This window comes from Pieris napi, chromosome 15, assembly GCF_905475465.1.
Source record: "Pieris napi chromosome 15, ilPieNapi1.2, whole genome shotgun sequence".
In the NCBI taxonomy this organism is placed as follows: domain Eukaryota; kingdom Metazoa; phylum Arthropoda; class Insecta; order Lepidoptera; family Pieridae; genus Pieris; species Pieris napi.
The window spans coordinates 8099403-8123911 of record NC_062248.1 but is presented as its reverse complement, the minus strand read 5'-3'; the positions used below and the strand labels follow the sequence as shown (position 1 = coordinate 8123911).

Below are 24509 nucleotides of genomic sequence, written 5' to 3'. Positions count from 1 at the left end.
TTACGATATTGAGATGGGAGGGGGGCGAGGTTGTGGCGAGCCACCTTGACTAGGCAGGTTCACTGGCTCTCGCGCGCCGGCCAATTCACAATTGCCAGTCAGTACTCGTTAGTCGTCAAAGTGAACGCGGCAGTGCTCCGCAAAATGGCTGTGTCAAAAACTATATGGCATTGCGCCGGTTTGTTATTGTTTATTGTGGTATCTTGTACCGCGCTTTCCGGCTTATATATAGATAATGGTGTGGACCAGACTATTATCCACCACTCAATGACGCGTCATGAAAGACAGGTTGTTGAACACGAAATATTAGAATTGTTAGGACTCGGCGAGAGACCGAGGCGTGCGCAAACGCCACCCTTGGACCGCTCAGCGCCAAGCTTTTTGCTGGACGTCTATAAGCAGTTAGCTGAGGAGCACGAACAAGCTCGGCCTACCCGAAGCTCTGAAATGGCTCTTAGCGGCGAAGAGCAAAATGCAATCGACGAGAGCGATCTTATTATGACATTTCAAAGCAAAAGTAAGTGCACTAGCAATTAAAATTAATTGAGTCGAGCCAATCCTAAATACTAGAGTAACGAATAGGATTTGTAGATTAATAATAAGATTAATTGCAGTAACATTTAAAATAGTAACAATTAACATTTCCTTTATAGTATAAAACCAGACATTTACAATATAAACATTAGAAATAATTGTTGATATTACTTAAGGAAGTAAAAATATTCACTAACGTTATTTCTTCGAAATTCATAGTCTCAATAACATACAAAATATTATTATATACATTGCAGTGGGTGCATTGCTATCAGTAAACACTAAACATTAAACACTTCGGTACCTATTTTTAGCATCGCTTCCCTTTAGATAGCTATTCTGATAAATCCCTATTTAACAAAAATATTTTATTGAAGTATTGTATTTTTTCGACCTTAAGCATTTGGGATACATACCTGTTGATCGGCTTTGGGCATTGTTTACGAGGAACATTTAAGGAATTTAACATTCTCAGGTAGCGATGATTCATTAATAACTTTTTTGTCTTTGACTGGCGCCGACTCCCTTATCATATTTACTGTACATTTACCGTATCTAAATTAAAAATAATATAAATATTAAAATGTGGTTTACAAATTATAAAAAGGATATTTTTACATCATATGAATAGTTCGTTGAGACAAAGAAACAAATACTTCTCATCTTTCTATCGATTAATACTGGTAGCGGACATCACAATAATTGTGATGTCCGGTTATTTTCAAAGACGCACACGCAGCGAGTGTCAGCTTACATCTAGTTTGTTGTGCCACCTGTGTCTCCTAATGAGATAATCAATTTGCATTTAAGAATATATTTACACTTAATTTAGCATATCTGAGAATATTATATTAAAGCTGCAAGCACTGCAGAGTTTTTACTTTGATATTGACACACATCAAGTAGATACTATATTAACATAAATACAGGGTGTCCCAGAAAGAATGGATAATCCTTGAACCCCGCACGGAACAGCCCTCCAGCGCTCAGAAAAAAAAGAAAATCCAAGTGATACCTTGGATTCGAGAGTTGCCAGCTGTGCTGATTATGCATATTAAAGTATCCGTCTTTTTTTAAAGTTGATTCGTCGCTCCATAGAATTTTTCCAAAGAATTGTGGATCTTCTTCTATTTTTGCAAGCATTTGTCGACAAAAATAGCAATAACTTCGTAGTGGTATTAGATAAAATGATGTATTGCACCATTTTGTAAACTGCATAACTTTTTAAATAGCTGGCCACTTACGTTTTCATACTTTTTTTTACATGAAACACTCTCAAACTATGCCAAACACGCCGCGAACTTCGTTTCGCCTTAATATGTTTTTTTTTTACTTAGCCCACTTTTGAGTAGCCACATACCAATATATGGAACATTTGCTCGGTTTTCTGGAATGAAAACTTTTTAGGGTTTTCTGAGAATTTTTCTCTACATAAACCTCATAAGTCATAAGATTTTAATTTTTAATTAACAAATAAAAAATATGGGTTGAACGTAGAGGGGTGAAAAATAAGGGTTGTATGTATTTTTATCCCTTATCACTTAGGGTTATGAAAATAGATAGTAGCCGATTCTCAGACCTACTGAATATGCATATAAAATTTGATAATAATCGGTTCCGGAGGATCCGCCGTTTCGGAGGAGTATGGTAACTAACATTTTATATATAATTAATTTTTATATATTTTAAATACAATTTTATATATAAAAGAAGATATGTATATATGTTTTTATAAATTGTCTCTGCAAAAGGACATCATTTATGATTTAACATTACTATCAGCCTAAATTCAAACTAATAAGTAATTTAAAAGTATCATAATTTACTAAAAAGGATATTGAACATGAGAATGTGTCGAATAACACTACTACAGTTTCTATTAAGGAGAAGAAAGACACTATCTTATCTTAGTACTATTTTTTCCACTGTTTAGCTCTTTATCACTACTGTGCACATTTATTCACGAACGTTTGTTTAATACACATATAAACATAGGTAACTACATTTTTTTAATATTCCATTGTAAATATATTATAGTATTTTTAAGAGCTAAACGTAGAAGTGTATCTCTTACTGCGCTGGCGCCACGCTAGTTCCGTGATACTCAATCACGGAAAACGGCCCTTAGGATATAATATTACTACGCATTAGTTTTAAACCTCTATTAGTATTTTTGAGTTATATTTTTATCGAAGTATTTTATGTTAAACGTATTTTTTCAGAACACCACTTGGGCGTCTTACGTCATGGTCACGGAAGGCATATTTGGTTTGAAGTTACTGGCGCCCCTAGTGACGCTTCCTCATTACTTACTGCTGAGCTGAGACTCCATCAGGCACCAAAACATACAGTGGAGCCTGCTGATCTTTACACCGTTGTTGTTCATCGGGTGATGAGCGTTGACAATTTAGGGTAAGGTCCTGAAATATAGGTTGTATAATGGGGTAAATATGGGAAAATATTAACAAACTTTTTTACGGTTTTATATGCAATTGATCACAGTAGAAGTTTATATTTTATGAATGAGAACGTATAAAGTTTGTGTGCTTGTGTACAACCATTTAATATAGAATATGTAAATATTAACGAACAAAAGCTATTTTGTAACAGTATCGATTTGCCTGCAGATATTCAAGCTAGATATTCAAGCCTCAGTGCGGTTAAGACCTCCTTCCTCGGTGATCCGGCCTTACTCCTAATAATGTGTATCAAAACAGAAAATTCAAATCCAGACTTTCTGATTTTTGACAATTTTTTTACGCAATTCTTAATTTCGAATACCTCTACCTACCTCGTACCTAATGTAAGTTATGGTACATTAACATAACAAGTATAACTGTATGTATTATGTAAACATAACTAGTACAAAATTGCTCATAAGTTTACATTTGCTTCCAGAGGTATGCAAATGGAGCAGGTGGCAGCAGTAAACACGAGCGCCAGCGCTGAAGGGTGGCTGGAGTTCAACGTAACAGCCGCCTTAGCTTCGTGGCTTGGAGCCCCAGCAGACAATCGCGGCTTCTTTATCACTCTCCACCCTCATACACAACCAGGCAAGTTATGTTTACTTTTCTAATTTTGTTTTTTAATCTGTTAAATACGTTTAATTTTAAGGGAAGTAATATTTCTTCTTGATTAGACTACAAAATTCAAATTCTTTAAATATGTAAAAGTAAAACGAATGAAAATCTTATTTTTTAGCCTAAAATTCGTATTTTCTTTTTTTTCAATTTACTACAAGACCATTGATGCAAGTAATTTCGTCGGAATATATAATATAAAAAAAATTATTATATAAATAAGCAATATTCAAAGCACGTATATATTGTGTGAACTTGTTGTTGAATTAAAAATAGAAATCAATTATGAATCTACGTCTTCGACGAAATAATGTAAATATTTTTTACATTAAGTTCAGCCATGTCAAGTTAAGTCGATAAGGAGATCTATGCATTATCTTTTGCTTGGGATCGCTATTTTTATGGTATAACAAAGCTTTCTGTTTCCCAGTTTTTGTCTATGACAAGCTTCGCGTATGCGTCATGCTGGGTTTTGGCGCCAATAATTTTATTTGTGTTATTTGTCCATTAATGAGGTTTTGGTATTTACGTTTGGTTACGTATTTATGGAATGTATTTATATATTAACAGTATATGATTCTTTATACTTTATTTTTATACTTTTTTTATACTTTATATTTATTTTTATTCTAGAACGCCATGTTAAACCGGAAGAAATAGGTTTGGAAGAGAATCACGGACCTAACTCCGAAGGCAAGCAGCCATTTTTGGTAGCATTTTTTAAAAATGGCCCAAAATTAGGCGGTGCTGATGCGGGAGCTAGGAAAAAAAGAGAGGCAAGGCGGTGGCGCTCACATGGATATTCAGAAAATTATTTGAGGAACCCTCTAACAGGTACATGCGACTTTTAAAAATTGCAGTTCTCGTATTTGTATAAAATGCCATTTAAAATATTTATAGCAACATTTCCCAAATTCCTAAACATCACAAAACTGTACTAATACTATTGAGTGCCAAAATTCTAGAAGAATATTTATTTAGTTATAAATTATACTGTGCAAGGTTTGTGCTGTGTTAATTCATGTGACATTAGTAACTTCGCTGTTACGTATGTCTAGTGGTGTTGTCTTGTTTGTTGTCTTGGTTTGTATTATAAATAAGGGGCTTGAGAAAAAAATCACTTTTCGACAGGTGCGACCCACTAACGCTAAATTTATGTGGGAATGACATTAAGCCACGTGTCACGTGACCATTTTCATATAAATTTTTACGCCCGTCGAAAAGAGATTTTGTCTCAAGCCCAAGAGCCCAAATGAAATTGACTAATGCAATTTAATGTTTTATTTATATAAATACAATTTCAAGTCCAATATTCTTAAAATTCCCTGAGATATGTTTCTATTTCCACCAAATCACAATATTGTTGTTATTTTTGTAAACTCTTAAAATAAATAAACTTAAAATACACAACGAAGACACAGAAATATATTATGATAAGGGACTTGAGGGTCCAAGATAAACATTACATACGGCGACTAGGATCTCTAATATTGTAGAAAACAATTCAACAGAGATTTTGATTTTACTTATATGTTTTCACAGACACATTACATTGGACCACCCGGAGTTGTGAAATTCAAACACTTTACGTCAGTTTTAAGGATTTAGAATGGCAGGTCAGTAAACCATATCATATATAAATATATACTTACTTATACATACTTATTCCGCGTTAGTATACACAATACGATTTTGTATGGTTTTTACTACTTAAATTGTGTTATAATTTTATATAATAAATAGCTGACCCGGCAAACGTTGTTTTGCCATGTAAGTATATTATTTCTAGGAAACATTTTATTCGTTCAATAAAAATAACCATCTACTGTAATAAAAAATAGGGGTTCAGCGTAGAGGGGTGAAAATTAAGAGTTGTATGTATTTTTGTCTAAAAAACAAACAAAAAAATTTAGGGGTGGACAACCCTTATCACTTAGGGGTATGAAAAATAGATAGTAGCCGATTCTCAGACTAGAGATTATTATGCATATAAAATTTGATAAAAATCGGTCAAGCCGTTTCGGAGGAGTATGGTAACTAACATTGTGACACGATTTTATATATAAGATTACGGTGCTATGATTGCGCTAAAGACAAATTGTATGAAAAATGTTATGTAAATTTTGTTCGAAATATATTTTGGTTTTTATAGCTATTTATTCAAAATCATATTTTAAATTGCGAACTTGTCTTCAGTACAATACAATACTAATAAATGCTGATACAATTAATATCAACAAAATTTAATATCTTATAGGATTGGATAATAGCCCCCGAAGGATATGGGGCCTTTTATTGCAGTGGAGAATGCAATTTCCCCTTGAACGCTCATAAAAACGCTACAAACCACGCAATCGTACAAACGTTGGTTCATCTTTTATATCCAAACCAGGTGAGATTCTTATTTTAATATTAATAACTAATTCGGCGAGTCTTACGTTCATTGTTGGAAATTCTAATAAAATTAAGATTTATATAAAAATGTGCGTAAAAGAAATATCTACTATTCCCAGCAATTACGTATAATAAATATATAATCCGGGTATTGTCAGGCATATCTTCCTGCGCTGAAAAGTATATTTTAATTTGAGAGTTCATGACTATTATTATTTGACAGTTGACATGTTTTGATGTTTAATTGCATGTTTATATGTATAAATGTTTAGGTTCACATATAATAGTTCATTATATACTCACTCAATCCGGCGGTGAATATACTTAAAAATTAACGTAAGTGTTAATTGTCAAAGTGACAAATTACTTTATGTGCGCCATGGTATGTGAGTTAGCGCAAGTTAGCGAAGTTAGCTTTCTAAGCTAGTATAAATTATTGGTTTTAAGGACGCAAACAGAACGCTTACTTGCGGGCGAGTTGTATTATAAAATAAACGCGCTCACTCGGATATAACAAACTAAAAACACCTTATTCATAAGAAATAAATCGGTCTTTCCTTATTTCTTTTAACTAAACTCTCACAGATCAACTGTGTGTTTCATCCCAGCGAGCAATTTTACAGAACGAGACGAAAGAGTACTTTAGTTAAAATACTGTACCTAATTCGAGGACCGTTCAAGTATTACGTAAGCAGATTTACTGCAATTTATCCCCCCTACTCTTGTCGGCAAAAGTAAGCAAAGCTTTCAAAAATAATAGTACATAAACGTATTATTTTTTGTAGGAATTCTCGAAAATGCATTTCGTTTTTTCGTTGTGTGTGTACTATGTGTAAAAAAGTAAATAATTACTGTTGACGTAATCATCCTCTTTCCCCCTATAGTGCTCACGTAATTCTTGAAAGGCCACTTAGAGGGATGTAGTTTTTCATAAACGAGTGATTATGTTTTAGTTCCTTATATATATTAATAAAAGCATAATAATTAATAATTTTCTTGTTATTCAGGTACCGAAACCATCGTGTGCACCAATCAAATTGTCTCCTATATCCGTGTTATACTATACAGACGACTCGAATGTAATTTTACGAAAATACAAAAATATGGTCGTTAAAAGTTGTGGGTGCCATTAAATTCTCAATTGTGCTAATTTTGATGTACTTAAATTTCTTTCAATTTAAGTAACTTTTTTACTCTTTCAACTTTCCTTTACTTAAAATAATAAATTGTGGGTGTTAAAGGTAAGGTATGGATTTCTTATTAAAATAATCGTTAAATCTACTTTTTTGTACCATTTAGTAATTAATATACATATGTCATTGTAAGAGGACCACTATTGTGTAGTTCTTAAACAGTGGAACCAAAAAGTTATTAAGAGTTTCTGAACTTATAAACAAACAATAAATCCATAACCCCTTATAAAAAAATAAAATCAATCTAATTTCACTATTTAACTAAAGCAGCCTTTGGACACAAAATAAATTGAGAGATTGATGAAAAGAAACAGACGACTTCTTTAGTTAAAACGATGCTTTTGAATTTTTTTTTTTTTATAAGGATTAGGCAATTAGACATATTTTTTATGAATACGGGGCAATTAGACTTATAATTCATTCATATACGGAGTTATGTAGCTATCAAAAGTTTCGTCTCCTCACTCTTATATCAAAAACAAATGCGTCGCGTCGCCGTGAAACATCCATTGCTAATCGTTTAAAGTAACTAACCTACTATTTTTTTAAATTGTATTTTAAAAAAAATATTCAAATTTGGTGCATCGACGTCTCATTAATGAGAGATTTATGTACATCAGTATTAGCACCTATACCTTCAAACTAGTCTGTAGTCCATCCATTATATTATTTTAATTAAAATATATTAAGCCAATTGCGTTAATAGAATAAAAAATCAATAGTCTTCATAACTGTATGTTATATTTTTATTATCAATGTCAATAAATTGATTAGATGATTAGTATTAGTATTATAAATGAATGTGCCAATTCAACAAGTCGAATTTTAGCTTTAACTTTTTAATAAATTGTGTACAAAATAAATGTGTTTTATTTTTCATACTATTGGCGTCCAAATGACATGTAGGATTACTTTTTAAACAATTATTTACCTGTATATATTTATGTCTTAAAGAAAAAGTACGAGCTCCTTCCTTCAACTTATCATTCAAGTCAAAGTGGCAGGAGACCGGGCCGCAGACGCACGTCATGGTTAAAGACTCTTTGGAAATGGTTAAGAGCGGGCTATAACCAAAATCACTCATTATTGATTAGATTTGATCTAAGTTTGTGATGTTTGAATTAGAAACAATAAATATGTCCTTGATCCTTCACTATAATTTCAATGGTTGACTCTAATTAAAAACACAATACAATATAAATTCGTCGATACTAAAATAAACACAAAGTTTAGAGGTGACTTTTGTCTATCGATCGTGGCGAGTATTATGGAGACAAAAATTAATTAAATTACAGCACATTCCTTAGGCCGAAGGTTAGTAGTAGCTAGCTTACTAGCGATTTTATTAAATATTGTCTATGATGGACTGACTCAAACTAGGTACAAGGGTAGCACTTAAATAATGGCGCAGGAAGATACGCGTAGGATTACGAGTGGAGAAAGGAAGGTAGCAAACCAGAGCTAGGAAGTGACTATGAACGGTAAGAATATTGTCGTTTAGCGACAGGAAGGACGGAGGAGACAGAGACAGTTACCAATCGTTGACAAAGCAACAAACGATAACCTAAACAATGTCTCGAAAGCACGACCTGAAACTTAACAATAACAGGACCTGCTGAAAATTTTTTGAAGATAAAGAGCCATTTAATTTCAACATTAAAGTCTACTTTATAAATATATATGTATATATACAGTTACATACATATACAGGGTGGTCAAAAAGTCGTGGATCAAACGCAAATAGGGGATAGATGAGGTCATCAGCTGCAAAAAATTGTTCTACGGGAGGTCTCTAAGCTCAACCCCTGCACAGTTATGATTCATTTTGCGGTTTTATAAGAAAATTGACTTTTTTTTTTACTAATTCTTATTAAAATTCGAAAATATCTACATCCTGTACATTTTTCATAATATCCACTAGATTGGTACTGATGAGTTCTTGCGTTAGACATACTATTTAAAGTTGTTTATTGAGTGTATTGAAGATAATGTTAAGTTATACGATATAACATTTTTTCAAATCATAACTTTTTGTTTGCTTCGGACCCCACTGTGAAAAAAAAACTACTTTACCGAAAAGGGACCCTGTATAACAAGTTTTGGCGCATTTAATATGGATTCTGAAAAGGTATTACACATTTCCATGAGTCGCTCTAATATCATTCTTGAGAAGCACGACATCCAAAATTAAAGTAGCCATGATAATGGCCAACCTTCGAAAAGAGATGGCACCTGTGAAATCCCGTTCAACCGAAGTCCGTAAATATATCTGTGCCTGACGCAGGTCGATTTAAAAATTCAAGACATCTCGGTTCCTTACGATGCTGGCTTTCACCGTAGGAGAAAATAAGCACATAGAAATGCAAAATCCAGCCGTGAGCACAGCCTCTTTTTCATTTCTTAATGTCTTCCAATTTCTACAGGTAGAAAACTTTATAACTTTAAAAATGTAATGATAGTTAACTGAAATAATATATGTATTACAAAACATAATGATACTCAAAATCTAGCCAAAGATGGAATTAATAATACAAAAAGGTTCCAACATTTACGAAGATTGTAAAAAAATAAAAATTCTTACACATGAAAGAAAATTCGCTTTTATTATAATAACCACCAACGATCATGTAAATGATTATACGGCATGAATGGTTATTTTTAATTTTATGAATTAAGAAATTAATGAATTAATTTAATTAATATTTCTATGCAAAACAACGGTTATAACTTATAGACCTAACGCCTTGGAGGACATAAGGACATAATACATTATTTGTTGTGATGATATTTTTAAATCCGAACAAAAACATTTATTTATTTTTCTTGTCCATTTCAGGAACTAGATATCTATACTTAAAGAAAAACGCTTTTTACCGGATTAAAGTTATGTATTATTATAAATTTACAACTATTTGACATAATTTTAAATTTATCCGACGTTTCTAGATATCTATACGTTTATATCTAGGTAGTGACTAACTAAATTATTGTGTGTTCAATATACAAGTGTAAATATTGTGCAATTATTATTTATAATCTATTTCCAATAAAGCCATTTACATTGGCGTCTTTAGTTCTATGCGTGAATTTTCTAAGGTGTAAGACTAGAATAAGTATTTCGATAATCTGGGGTGGGCACGGATCATACAACAACCCATTTGCCCTTTCGGATTTTGTTTAGGTAAGCTCTGAATATGTAAGTAGGTAGATAAGAATAAAGTATCGACTTATTCTTACTTTTTTGATATAGAGTCTAGTGATTCATGTCTTATCAGTAATTCGAGGCTCTATCAGTTGATATCAATCGTCATCATCGAATTATCAATTCATGTTATGTTATTTTATTTACAAACTAGCTGTGCAACAAACATATTGAAAGTGTGTTTTATAAAACGAATTGATAGAAACATTTCTCTAAGAAAAGTTACAATACATTCTACGAAAATTCGGATTACAGTGGACTCTACGAACGTGAGGTCACACAGGAAACGCGGGAAACACGTTAGTTTCAAGGGCGCAGCAGCCTCTGGTAAAGCGCAGATTCGATTCGTTGGCAATTGGCATCACTAAGCCACGGCGAGCTGCTCACAGCGCACGGCCCACTCCCAACGTAAACAATGCATTCCACGCGGTAATTTCATAAGTAATCCGGTGATTTTTAATTAGAAAATGTTGCCTTTACTCTTAATGTGTTTATTCGTGAGTGAAATATCCGGAACGATAAACGATAGCGATATCAGTAGATACGATACTTTGACGCTCAGAAAATGCTGTGAAAAAAATGAAGTGCTGGTAAAAATTACAGAATATGATTTATACTTACTTGACCATTATAAGTGCATGGATAGAGATTATGTAATGGATCTTTATAACGTGTCTGCAATACCTCTTTTGATGAACGAAAATGTTAGAGTGCAATCTGGTTTACCACTTTTTTGTGATGATATACATGTCAATCAAATAAACAGTGCTGAAACAGAGCTTTTTATATCAGAAGATAAATGCTATGATAAACTAGAGGCCGAAGTTGTAAATGGCACTATAAAAGAAAACATTCCTCAAACTGTAGCTTTAACATGCAATACTACTGAAGAATCTACTAAGAATCTTCCGTCAGTGTTAAAAATTAATGAACTTAAAAAATGCTGTCCCGAAGGGCAAGCATACGACACGGAATACCATGTATGTAGAATAAGCAACTTGAAGAGTGATGATGAATGGTTTGTCAAAGCTTTAAATATGACTGGAAATTACATTTACGACGTTGGTATTGGAATGCAATGCAAATTTGACGAATACGCTGTGGAGCTTCCAGAAAGTTTATTTTCTTTTTCCATTGATGGGAATAATTTGCAACTGAAAAATAAGGAAGGCGGCCAAGCAAAAACTCTTTTTCAAGGGGAGTGGTGTGTTGAACGCCAATATGGTGGCAAAGGATTATTAGTACGAACTTGCTCACGAAATTGTTCGGGTTTTGAAGCTTACTGTGTCAGGAAATGTTGTCCGCAAGGAGAACATTTTAAAGTTCGTCGTTGTGGGAGTTATATTAGTGTTTGTGTGCCAGATGAAGATAACAGTACATTATTTGATTTATCTACATATACGAATCCATTGCGAAAAGACAACGAAGATTTGTTTGGTAAATATTTTTTGAATAGCGTCATTCGATATTACAGGATAAGATAGTTGTTGATTTATTGCTGCTAGCTGAACAAAAAATCCTTATATATATATATATTTTTTTTAGTAATTACAAAAAAGTAAAAATTTCTATATATAATAAATATAATTAATTAGCTAACCTAAGGGTTTAATGTTAAGCAAGTAAAGTTTAACATAGATGTTATATTAGTTAAAATAGCATTTTAATTAATTGATTGATGCTTATTAATTAATGAAAGAAGCAATGTTAATAATTCTTGTGTTGTGTTTTAGGATTTCAATTAGAATCCTAAAAAAATATTCGAATATACAAAAGTATCAAAAATAACATAAAGATTTAAATTGTCTAAGATAACTAAATTAATCTTAATATTATCTACACTCATACGTTATAAGGCTTATAGAAGTTATAATCAATATTTCCGTTGTTCAGTTGATTGAGAATGAACCTAGTGGGATAAATGTTATCAAATACTTAAAATTATTATTATGAGATCCTGGAACTCATACTACATATTATTTTCTATTAATTTACTTTATTTATTTTTACAATAATCGAAAAGTGCAAATTAATTGACATTCGTACGCTTGTAATGAAATAACATTTTTAAGGTTTAACTTCAATACTGTATGAATTTTAAAAATAAATTTATGCCCAGAGTTATGTAGTAAACTATGCGACGTTCGTAAAATATCGGTAAATTATAAGAATTATTAGTTTTAAAAAACATCCTGTATCTTTTTCATAATATCCACTAGATTGGTACTGATGAGTCCTTGCGTTAGACATACTATTTATACCATCCTGTATATTTATATAATTACAGGTCTCACCGATCTAAATAACCACAATTATCATACACTTCTTTTATTGTCTATGTAACTTATTAATTATGTTCTACTATTACATTGAATATGATCTAATAAAATAATGGCATGATGTTTATTCAGATGTGATGGGTGTTCGCGTTGGTTTACAATGCCCCGCTGGTCGCTTCGCCCTGAACAAGTCTCTGTTCCAAGACGTCCATTACCTTACACCACAGGGGAATTTACAATCGGGCTGGACCCTAACTAATAACTATTGCTTGGAAATATTCGACAGCCGCCATTGTCCATCAAAGGAGATTATTATCAGCGGTGTGCTCTGCTTCCAACCCGCTCCAGAAAGTCAACAGGATAAAGACTTTCGTATTTCTTTCGTGGTGAGCTTAAAATGGTTCCTATTTAAGTAACAAGGCTAATGTTGTAATTTATATTATGTTATTATTATAACATACTAGCAAACTCGGCGAACTCCGTTTCGCCACCAGATGGCTTCGTTTTATGTAACATTTCGTTTGGTGATCCCGCATTTCTGTTGAAATTTTTCTTTGCTATAAACCTCACGGAGCCCGAGACCTTTCCAACGAATGCAAAACCGTGGAAATCGGTTCGTGCGTTCTGGAGTTATAGCGTCAGGAAGGAAAGCCCGACTTATTTTTATATAGTAGATTTATGATAGTAGATAGTGTAATAAGATTGCTTGCTCCAAATGTCAAACAATGGTTTCAAACGACACAGGTTCGATTACAAACAAATGAAACAATTTTTTTATCGAGTATTATGCTTTGAGAGTTGTGAGTGAACAGGATGAGCAAGTAATTTTTTCTTATCTAAATCCAATCAATATAGATCTAACTAATACAAAATTGTATTGAACTACGTACATAGTTACGTTACGTTCTGATTTTAGTTTTCATTTGTTATTATGATTTTAGATCATCACAATATCAAGCGTATGTCTGGCATTAACATTAATTGTGTATTGCGCGCTACCCGAGCTGAGGAATCTCAATGGTCTTAACTTGATCTGCCACGTTACCATGATGCTCCTGGCATTTGCTTGTCTAGCCAGGGTCCAGTATAGTGCAGTCGACGACGTCCAAACTTGTACAATGCTCGGTAAGTGGAAATTTTGAACGCAATAAACTAGTAAATGACAATAAAAACGATACAAAGATATGATAATTTATACATTGTGTGTATCATATTCATACGTTATTCGAATATAAATTTATTGCGGTAAAAATACAATTTCATTTTGTATTGTTGAGTTCTAATTAACGAACTCTGTTGCTTAGCGTGCCTTTATACGGTTTCGTCATTAAACGTTTATTATTTTTAATTTTTATTACCAAGTAATAGAAATGATATACGAGTATAATGTTCCTCCCAGTCTTATATGTACTTGTTTTGCTGCTGTTCGTACAAATTTGTGTGCCGCCGGAAGACGGATTCCTTCAGGATTGTCGAGCATCTTGTAGTCCAGTTTAGTTTGTATAGCAGGGAGCGAGAGATCTACATATTGCACTCTCCTTTCTAAATCTTCTCCCTCCGGTATTTCCACACTGGCCTCTCTCCCTATCTCGTATAAGACAGCGGCTTCTTGAATGTGGACGTTTAGAGGAAGTATTCCAGACAGTAGTGATGCTACGTGTAACGAGGTCGACCTTTAAGTTTTTGCGATTTTCGGCAAAGCCTCTTTAATTTTTTGCGTACCTACACAGATTTTTGTTTATCGCGGCAGGACACCAAGCGGCCTCGTACTTTATGATTGGTGCACTAAGGTGTACGTGGTTGCTATCAAGCTGCTTATAAATCTGCCCTGCGATTCTGTAACTCACTTTTCGAACTCACACAGCGGTTTTCGCATCGGTCGCAGCGGTCGCTCTGAAAAGGTGGGAGCTTGTAGTTTATTGTTTATCAGAATGCCAAATCATAAAATGACTGCTTCACAACTGATTTGAGAGCGACCGCCGATGCGAAAACCGCTGTTACAGAATCGCAGGGCTGTATAGCTTTCGACATGTCTGTTAAACGTGAGATTAGCATCCAGATCAACTCCGAGAATTCGGATATGGTCATCAATTTGTATTGGTACATTGTTCATATTTAGCCGTGAGGTGTCATACTTTTGTTTCGCGTCACAACTTCACTTAGGATACCCCATCTTTATATTCGGTTCAACTCTAGGTTCAGATTTTGCTGGATCTTACTTCGTCCGCTATTAAAGCGACGTCCTCCGCCAACGCCTGGACGTACTCGCCACCATTTCTCGCGTATTGCGTATAATAATATATATAGTTATATATATATAGTGTACTTATTATTTATATCATATATATAGTTAATCTATATATATAAAAATGAAACCCGTTTTCCGTTGTCACGACATAACATGAAAACGGCTTGACCGATTTGGTCTGATTTTTTTTATAATATTCCTTGAAGTACGAGGATGGTTCTTACGGAGAGAAAAATTAAAAAAAAATTGAGTGAAAAAGTCTAAAAACAACACTTTTCTATATTCCCATAAGAATAAGTATGTAAAAAAAATAAAGAATCGACTGTTAGACGGTACGATGTTCGCCAGGCCAGCTAGTATGATATAAATAATAAGTACACTATATAATAACGAATAATATTTATTTATAACGGTAATACTTAACGGTAAACGGTTCTCTATTATACGTAAAATCAATATTACTACTGGCTGTAATTCCGCTTATTGGGAAGTAAAACAAATGGACCATTACTTTATCATAAAATCTGCGCGCTGTCTAAATACATAAACGTATTATAAAGCGAATCTGATACAAGCACCTTTTAGTGCAAACATAGGCCAATTATAGAGGACTTTACTGTGGTTGGTATTTTCGATTCATATTAATAAATTGAACGTGAATTTCGGCCTCAGCCAAAAGAACCTAACAAACAGCATTATACACAAAAGTGCAAATCATCTTTTAACAATCTATTCAAGTTACAATTTAGTAATTGGTCGCATTTAAATTACAACACAGTTATTTATACAGAATATAGCATTTAATTTCTTATTGAGATTTGAGCTGATTAATTAATATTTATTAGATTTAACTAATGATTATAGCCACTTATTAAACACCATATGGATAATGCCATGTTGCACAAACGTTTAAATTATATCTAAATATAACGACTGTATGAAGCAAGTGTGAAAAGATAACAATGTGGATTTTGTTCAAAGATTCCACAATTGTTTGTGTAACTGTCGATCATAAGATATAGTATATTTTTTGTTTGTTCAGGGTACGGCATATACTTTGGCTTCGTGGCAGCGTTCGCTTGGTTGAACGTCATGTGCTTCGACATATGGTGGACATTTGGGTATGAGTAATATTTGCTTTTAATAATACAGCAGTGCTTCCTACCTCTGAACTTAACATGGGCCAAATCGTCGCAAAATTTGCAAGAACAAGGCCTTCAAAACGGCTTTCCAACAAAAGAAATGTTTCATTTTAATAACCCTACTGAAGATAATACCGATCTTGTTGTAATAATTGGGAAACTTTGATCATTATTAAACGACGAGTACGAAAAAGCTATAACTAAAAGTCTTAGAAAATAGAACATTCACGCTTGTATTGAACTCTGGAAATTCCGAATTACCGTTTCGCTCAAAGCGGATGCCGGCAAGCTGTACGCCATTGTTGTGATATTAGCCTAACATTTTGAGTCACAATCAAAGAATAGGTTCTTAGTGTACCAGGAATTATAGTATATATATTATATATAGATAGCATAGAGACGTAAATTGTATGACGACTGTGTGCTATAAATGTTCTTTAACATTGTGCTGAAGTGCTTTAGACGAGCGGATACCTATTTTATATTATTCCCTAAAAAAGTTAAGGAATGTTATGATGTCATAAATCATTATGACCGATAAATGAAATCGAAATGTCTGTTCATATGCTATAATAACCATTCTTCCATTAAAGTTATTGGCAATAAAAATAAATTCGATTAGGTAGTAGACATTACGCATGTACAAAGTAAGGATGTGTGTTGTGGAGCATTACTATGAGTAATCTGCGATAGACGTTTATATTCTTACTTATAAATATTGGTTTTGTAAACCTTGAATTGGAATTTTTATTATAAATAGGAACACTATTGAAAATATGATTTAAAAAAAATTAATCTAATCTTAGTATAAAAGTACCACTACCGGCTCCTTCTATGTTATGGCTAAAGCAAAGTTAAAACTTTATATATTCAATTCGCAATAATGACTTTGAGGCTTGTGTTTTTGTGGGAAAGCTTGCTGTAATGTCAAACTTCATTATGAAAATAATAATTTGTTAATTTTTTCATACATAGCTTTAATTTGATTAAGGGATTTGTCCTTTGGATTATGTTCTAGAATACGTTAGAACAGTTTACATTTTTTTTCATTCTTTGACAAAATGCGTTTTATGAGATATGTTATCGTATAGTTATAACAATTAAATGTTTTAAGACAATATTAAAATTATAGAAATATGGTATCGCGTTTCTTATAATGTACGGACAAAGTAAAAAAATATTAATTTTATAATGATATTATTATTTAAATATTAATGCATACATTTTGAATAAGTGATAGGTAGAAATTAAGTATAATATAGTGGCGATAATGAGATCATTGACCATGGAAGTGGAAGGACACAGAATAATATTATCGGAAATCAAATACGATTTATAAATGGCCGTTGTACTTACGACTTGGGGCGTGGACGCTAATAACTCCCCTCTTTGATTGTCAATGTTTACTGACCTTATTAGGTCACATAACAAGGTTTGATAGATTTCTTTCGGCTTACAGCTATGGTATGCATTTATATTAAATAGTTGGAAAGACTATGAACTATAAACCTGTAAGATGTTAATAACATCGATCGATATTATACATTTTTGCAAACAGGCTATTTTGTTTATTCGTAAAGCAAGTGGAATATAAACGGATTTTCGATTTTATTAGTTATTAAAGTTAAATCTTTTTTTAACTATCCTTTTTTGCCTGCACTATAAATGGTTACATTTAGCATAATATCTTTCTACTAAGGCGTCAATAACGTAGTCTGACAATCTCAATCAATTCAATTGCAACTGTTATTTTGAAAGGATCATTTCAAAATAACACTTGCAATTGAATATTATATTTAAATATCTTTTATTATATTTAAAAGAAAGGATCATGTTTATATAAGGTGTACATACATACATAGTGCTATTGACAGGGTAAACTTAACGTGATCAAAGTCAATTCTGTAATATAATTAATATACTATTGATGTAAATATATTGCAATCATGTATAAATCACAAATCTAATAGCCTATTCAATAGGTTCAGATGTTGCTAGTTGATGATGCATCCATAATGTTAATGTCAAAATTATTTATCCTACTTATGTCTACGCGTTATTACTAAGATGTTTAGTTCCCATTGCATTTGGCATTTACATCACATAATTAACCAAATTAATTATTTTTATTACTCAAATGATTGATGGTAATAAAGACTAGAAAAAAATGTCATACAGGGTGAGGCAGTAATTAACAAGCTTCATTACCCGTAGGGAATTATAGGCTTGGTGTGGGACGTAATTGAGAAAATAAATCGATTATCGCAATCATTGTGTAAATATGTTCTGTAAAATTTGTATAGACAGCGTTTGGCTAAGGTTTGTTTATGTTATGCCATAAGTGTGAATAATGTGGTATAAGAAGAAATTGTTGTTCACGTGTTTAACATTAGACCAATGCTGTGATCAGTAAATCATCTTTATTTGGGGCTGCAAAACTTCAATAATCGTCTATAAGAAATATATTTTACATAAAGTTAAAAAAAAAGATAACTTTGGAGGAATATTAAAATTTTTGTGTATGTTGTAACGACGTAAAGTGTTTTAGAAAATTGGGAAGTTATTGATAGAACGAATTTGTTAAGCTTTATAGAGTGGTGATGATTGATGATCTGATATAAAGATATTGACAATTATTGAAAGATGCTCTTATTTTTCTACACTATATGGTAAACAAAATGAAAATGTACATATTCCTCTTTATGTCCGGTTCTACGTCTATAATTTTTTTGGTAGATAAAAGAGTTATATACTATTTTTATGTTAATATATAATGATAAAATGTTTTCCACTATGGGGTATTGATGGGCGTGACTGAGCTTTGTAAAGCTTAGTTGGAGTGTAAATTACTAACTGTACGACTCTAATGAGATATTGCACGCACGGATTAGTCTACAACCATTTTATCTTTTAATTAAATACTCTATTGTCTATTATACATACGCCACAATACATTATATGAAAAATAACACGTTTAATGTCCCTTGATGTTATTATTTGTATGCTCCGAAATATATGTTACAGGAAAAACCAATAATTATCTTTGTTTTAGGAGCGTCAGGACGGTCAAGTTGCTTCGAAAATCCGCGTCAGAGAGGCGCCGGTTTATTTTGTACTCCGTGTATGCCTGGAGCACAACAATTGCCCTCACACTCACCATGTTTCTACTTGACCATTATCCTATTTCTCTATACCTTGATGCCAATATTGGGACGGGTTCCTGTTGGTTTAGCGCTGGTAAGATTATGACTATATATTTAATATCCATACATTGTCAGGTTTTCCCAATATTTTTTAATAACCATTGTTCAGATATATCTCGTAATAATAAATAATGTGGGACAACTATTTTTTTTTAATGGAATTTATCTAAGAAACGGCGTTTTATTAAAAGGCTATGACAAGTTTTTATTGTTTAGTCAAAACATTATAAAGTTTTTATTTAGTTCTGCTTCCAAAACGTTGTTTTTATAGAATTATTGTTCTGAATTATTTGGCTATGAAGAAAATCAAATTAAATAATGTCAAACACGCGAATATGTGTCAGACCTAAATACATTGTTCCAATGGGACTTTCCAAGAGAGCAAATATCGTACTACTAAAGAATTACAAACTATTTAATAAATTTTAATGTATTGTAATTGACGTAGCGTTCCACGAAAGAATAAAATAAGAATATTTCAAAAGATCTCGAATTTTTCCACGAATTTGAGAGTGTTATTCTACACAATAAACTGACATAATTCGTTTCAGTTCAAAACACAGAAACGGACTGGCCTCATTACATTTTCTTCGTTGTTCCAATGGGCCTTGTGACTTGTACAAATTTTATACTCTGGCTCCTCACGGCTCGATATTGTGCTAAAGTCAAATCCGAGGTCCATCGTTTGCAAGCAGGATCCGTTGGTGAAAGAGCTAAGAAAAGATTCAGAATAGATAGAACCAAGTATGTATTTCGCCATTCACCAGTGTTTATACGATATTATTACATTTTTGTTGAGAATCCACAATAGTGCAAATTTGTATCACGTAAAAGTAAATATTAATATTCTTTTCTATTTCTACTATTTTCATACAATTATTGCATCGTAACCATTGTTGGAGAACGAAATACAAATTGATTTCATATATAAAACATTAATTTGTAGATAAAAAAAAATCGCATACATTTGGAGAAATTTTTATTGTATTTTTATTTACCTTATTTTTCGTCAGATATAAATAATTTAACTGTTCTATAAATGACTATTTATTATTTACCATTTATCCAGGTATATCCTGACTGGTAAGCTCTGGGTGGTGATGGGAGCTGGTTGGGTGTCCGAGCTGCTGTCCACAATCGTAGTCAGTCCATCGTGGCTTTGGGATATTGTTGATCTCATAAATGGCCTGCAAGGAGTCTTAATTTTTCTCATATTGGTTGTTAAACCAAAACTGTACTACATTATTAGAAGGCGACTGGGTAAGGTTCTATTTTATAAATTCAAAGCCGGCAAAGCTTGTTTCATTAATAGGATAAATTTAATATATTCTTTCAAATTAATTTTCAAATGAATAACACAATTTGCTCACTTGGGGGGTTTTACCTAATCGTCCGTTTTGTCTTTGCCGTCAAATATTTTGACAGATTAAGGAGAATTTTAGATGTACGAGGAACAGTATTTGCCAATTTAAAACAAAAGATTCTTTAAAGAGTATCCGGTTTTACAACCTTGAGATTTTAGATATTTTAAACGAGACAAAATACAACATTTTACAAGACTTTTTAAATCAACTCAACTGGAATTTTCGTTGTCTTACATATACTAATTAGTATTTTAGAAAATGTAAAACTTTTTCAGGTTTAACCTAAAAATTTAGTTACATTTATTACGATTAAAAATTATTTTAAGCTATATAACAACGCAGCATCCAGCGGTACAGGTTACACGAATATTTTTCAGGTTCGTCACAAAGACCGAGTCAGAAAGATACAAGTACATAATTTATATACTCTTAGATGTCGCAATAACAGTGCACTTGCCATTTAACTTAACGCTACATTTGACGTAGTTATTTTTTTGTTTTCCTCGGGATGCTCTTCTTCCTCAATTTTACGCTTAGCTTGTCAGCACTTAAAGCACTCTAGATAATTGCAATTCAGATTTATTTATAACTACTGGCTTATCTAAATGCTAACACGTAATCAGTGGTTAGTGGTTACGCAGACTAATCACGCTATCATTTAGGTCTACCTATGTTTACCTTTAATTTGCTAATGTGGAAGGTACTTTGATTAACATATGTTATGAATAACAAATTACGACAAAAGAATAGCCAGTAAATGTTGTGTCACTGCGACTCTTTGGAGTGAAAGTGTTTGTATGCCTCGAAGGGGTTGGTTATATCAGACTCTGCCTTCACTTTGCCCTTGTCCTCGCGACCATTATTTTAATTTCACATTAACAATATTAAACTTATTAAGTTTTAGTTTGAACAAAGTTATAAATATGCTAAACCCATTATTTAGTTTGCAATGTAAATATTATTAATTCTATAACATTGGCAGATTTTATGACATCATTATTTGAACTCAAATAAGTTCGCGGATGTCGTTATCCGACACGAAAATGGCTATCACTACTAATTCACTGTCTCATATGTTTTCATTAGTTTACTAACTTTGACTAATATACACAGGGTTAGATAAGGGTGATGCACAGAACGCCACAGCATCGGGTCGCACTTCATCCACTTTCCTGTCGAGAACCATAAGTTCTGATGAACGGACTAATCTCAGAATATCTGGTCTTCAGGCAGCGAAGCAAGCGTAATTGGTTTAATGATCAAACCTGCATTTATTTTCTATGTAAACTCAAGAAACGTGGCCCGACTTTTGATTTGTTTAATATTACAAAACAGTTCTGATTGAACTCAGTTATAGAGTTTAAAATAATATTTTATGAATGAATTTTTACATAATGTTTAGTTAAATTAAAAGTTGTCTTTTCACCCATCTAATAGCATCAGTACATAAAAACAAATCAGTTCGATGGGTAATCAGTTCTATTAATTATCACTCTAAGACTGAGTTTTAAAGAATTAAAAGGTCATATTATCTTTTTTGAGAGCAAATAAAGGCTCTTCAATTCTCTGGTACCAGCACATCCATTTACGAAAACCAAAGATAAATATGGCTTTATAGTTTTGGGACAAGTTTTAGTATAATTGCTACATATTAATTGCGCAATACATAGTCGGGCCCAATTGTATGGTAGAATTGTACCGCCTTTACTTTGATGTATAATTGTATTACTTGTACAAGTTTAAAGGATTTCCTTTTACTAATGTTTAAAATATTTTGTTTAAAGACAGTTTTGCGCTTAATTTGATACATAATGCCTTTTAAGCAAAGCTTATAATCTAGTCAAGTATTAGGGTTAATAAAATGCTTTTTTTGTGACAACTTTATTTGTTATAAGCGGATTGTGATACAAGCTTACAACAATGCATTAATTTCATGATTATTAATTTAGATTTTTTTGGAGCGACCTCAACCTTGAGGTCGTGCCTCAAGACTTCACTTTGCAACACTTGCACTTTCAACGGCTGGGGAAACGTTAACATCGTTAAGCAGCACGTATTAGACGTTAAAATCCGTCCCAACGGGATTAGTCATAATTCTCAATAAATTCGTACTTACTTTACTTTTCATACTTATCAAATACTTCAAATACGTTTTATTTGACCAAAGTACTTGTTAATATGATACCTGGTAACTCACGTCCAAATAGATTTAAGTATGTAGAACGGACGACTATCATATAAAATATCTGATCCCATGGAACGTAATCTATTTACTAGTAGTGATAATATTTTGGTTTACAACGAACTTAATGTTTCCGAATTATTATGTATTGGTTCTGTGTGCCTTTACTAAATTCTTGTCAAATACATTAAGTCTAGTTAATAATCATGAAATGACAAATTTAGCATTAATATTTTTTAAACATAATTTCATAATTCATAATGAATAATATTTTACTGTATGATGCATATAATATTGTTTGATTGCGGTTGACCAAGGTTTATTGTTCATTATATGATAAAGGATAACACATAAAAGGATACATAAGGTTTATTATTTACCATTGTCACGGTCATATGTTGAGCCACAAGTATATCTATTTCACATTTATATTTATAACGGTGCAGATTGATTATTACCGAGTTCTAAGGCCTATTTTCTGATGCGCTCGCGCTCAGAGAGTATGTCATTTTGATACGTTACTAAGGTTAATATGAATGTAAAAGTATGATAATGTTTATAAAAAAAGTAACCTATTCCTTAATTTACTTAAGTATTTGTTACCAATGTATAAAAATAAATAGCTTAAATAAAACTATTACTTTGTCAAGAACAATTCTAGTAATTTAGATGTCGTAGTTATTGGCATGGCATAGGATAGACACAATTTGTGCTTAGCAAACCGATACAATGATGGTTCCGCTGGGATTGGAACCGAGAAATTTGTAGGTTTAACCATAATTACTCTGAAATACGGAGATATATTATAATATATATGTTAGTATATTCTCCGACACAAAGCTACATCTATTATTATTAAATCGACAAGATAAAGGAAATATTACTATTATGTCCTTTGTATTCTTGGTTTATAAATGGCTTAGAATAGGCGCGAATCGAAAATCGTCAGACTTTGATTGATGCAGTTGTGCTACAATATTTATATAAGCGTTTGTTGCTACTACTAAAGACTGTAACCAATTTTGTAATTTACAATATATTTTGCACAAGAATTATGTTTGGTTTTAATAGAGAAATGTCACCAAATGACTTCGAGATGACGATAGAGTTCTTGATCTGATTGATCTGATCTGACTGATGATGATTAAATTGATCTATGATTCCTTTTATCATAAATTTAACTTCCAAATCAATAAAGCTTAATTTCTGTTAAATCTTGAATAGTACAGCGCGGCGGTTTGCATAAGGCACAAAATCGAGTCATCACTTCTATATGTGAGGTATAGTAGAAGAGAATAGAGGGAGATGAAAGTAAGAAAGTGTAGAGAAGAAAGAGATTTACTAGTAAACACACAGTACCCGTAGCGCTCTTCTATGTAAATTATAAATGAACTTCAACTAAGAATAAAGTGAGCACTCTTCACTCACGTTTCAATTGCTTGGAGTCGATCGCCGATCGCTGATCAGAGTTGAAAGTGAATTTGACAATCGATATAATGTAGTTTACTACCGTAAATAGTCTATAGATGTCGACCAATCACAATAAGGCGACACAATCCGTCGTATCGTTTCTTGAAATTATGAGTTACCATAGTTACCTTTTTTATCGGAATATACCTAAGTTTTATTGTGCTAATCAATAGCTAATTCAAACAGCCAGCGAACGTTGTGCTAATAACGTCATATTT

The 24509-nt window shown here is 32.4% G+C and overlaps 2 protein-coding genes across 3 annotated transcripts; both read left to right on the top strand.

Annotated features, from left to right (window-relative positions):
* Positions 1-44: 44 nt before the first annotated feature.
* Positions 45-7906, top strand: LOC125056674 (protein 60A). The gene is made up of 7 exons (XM_047659929.1): positions 45-517; positions 2757-2946; positions 3433-3587; positions 4248-4448; positions 5157-5230; positions 5872-6006; positions 7016-7906. Exons 1-7 carry the CDS (start codon positions 145-147, stop codon positions 7139-7141), a joined length of 1254 nt encoding a protein of 417 aa, XP_047515885.1. The 5' UTR covers positions 45-144; the 3' UTR covers positions 7142-7906.
* A 2634-nt stretch (positions 7907-10540) lies between these two features.
* Positions 10541-23876, top strand: LOC125056733 (G-protein coupled receptor Mth2). Of its 2 annotated transcripts, XM_047660006.1 has the most exons (9): positions 10541-11840; positions 12815-13068; positions 13624-13807; positions 15973-16051; positions 19125-19309; positions 19827-20019; positions 20345-20535; positions 21017-21049; positions 21753-23876. In XM_047660006.1, exons 1-9 carry the CDS (start codon positions 10871-10873, stop codon positions 21884-21886), a joined length of 2223 nt encoding a protein of 740 aa, XP_047515962.1. In that variant the 5' UTR covers positions 10541-10870; the 3' UTR covers positions 21887-23876. The 2 variants fall into 2 exon arrangements, with proteins under 2 accessions (XP_047515962.1, XP_047515963.1); XM_047660007.1 differs by lacking the exon at positions 21017-21049 and having other exon boundaries at positions 10542-11840.
* Positions 23877-24509: the final 633 nt, after the last annotated feature.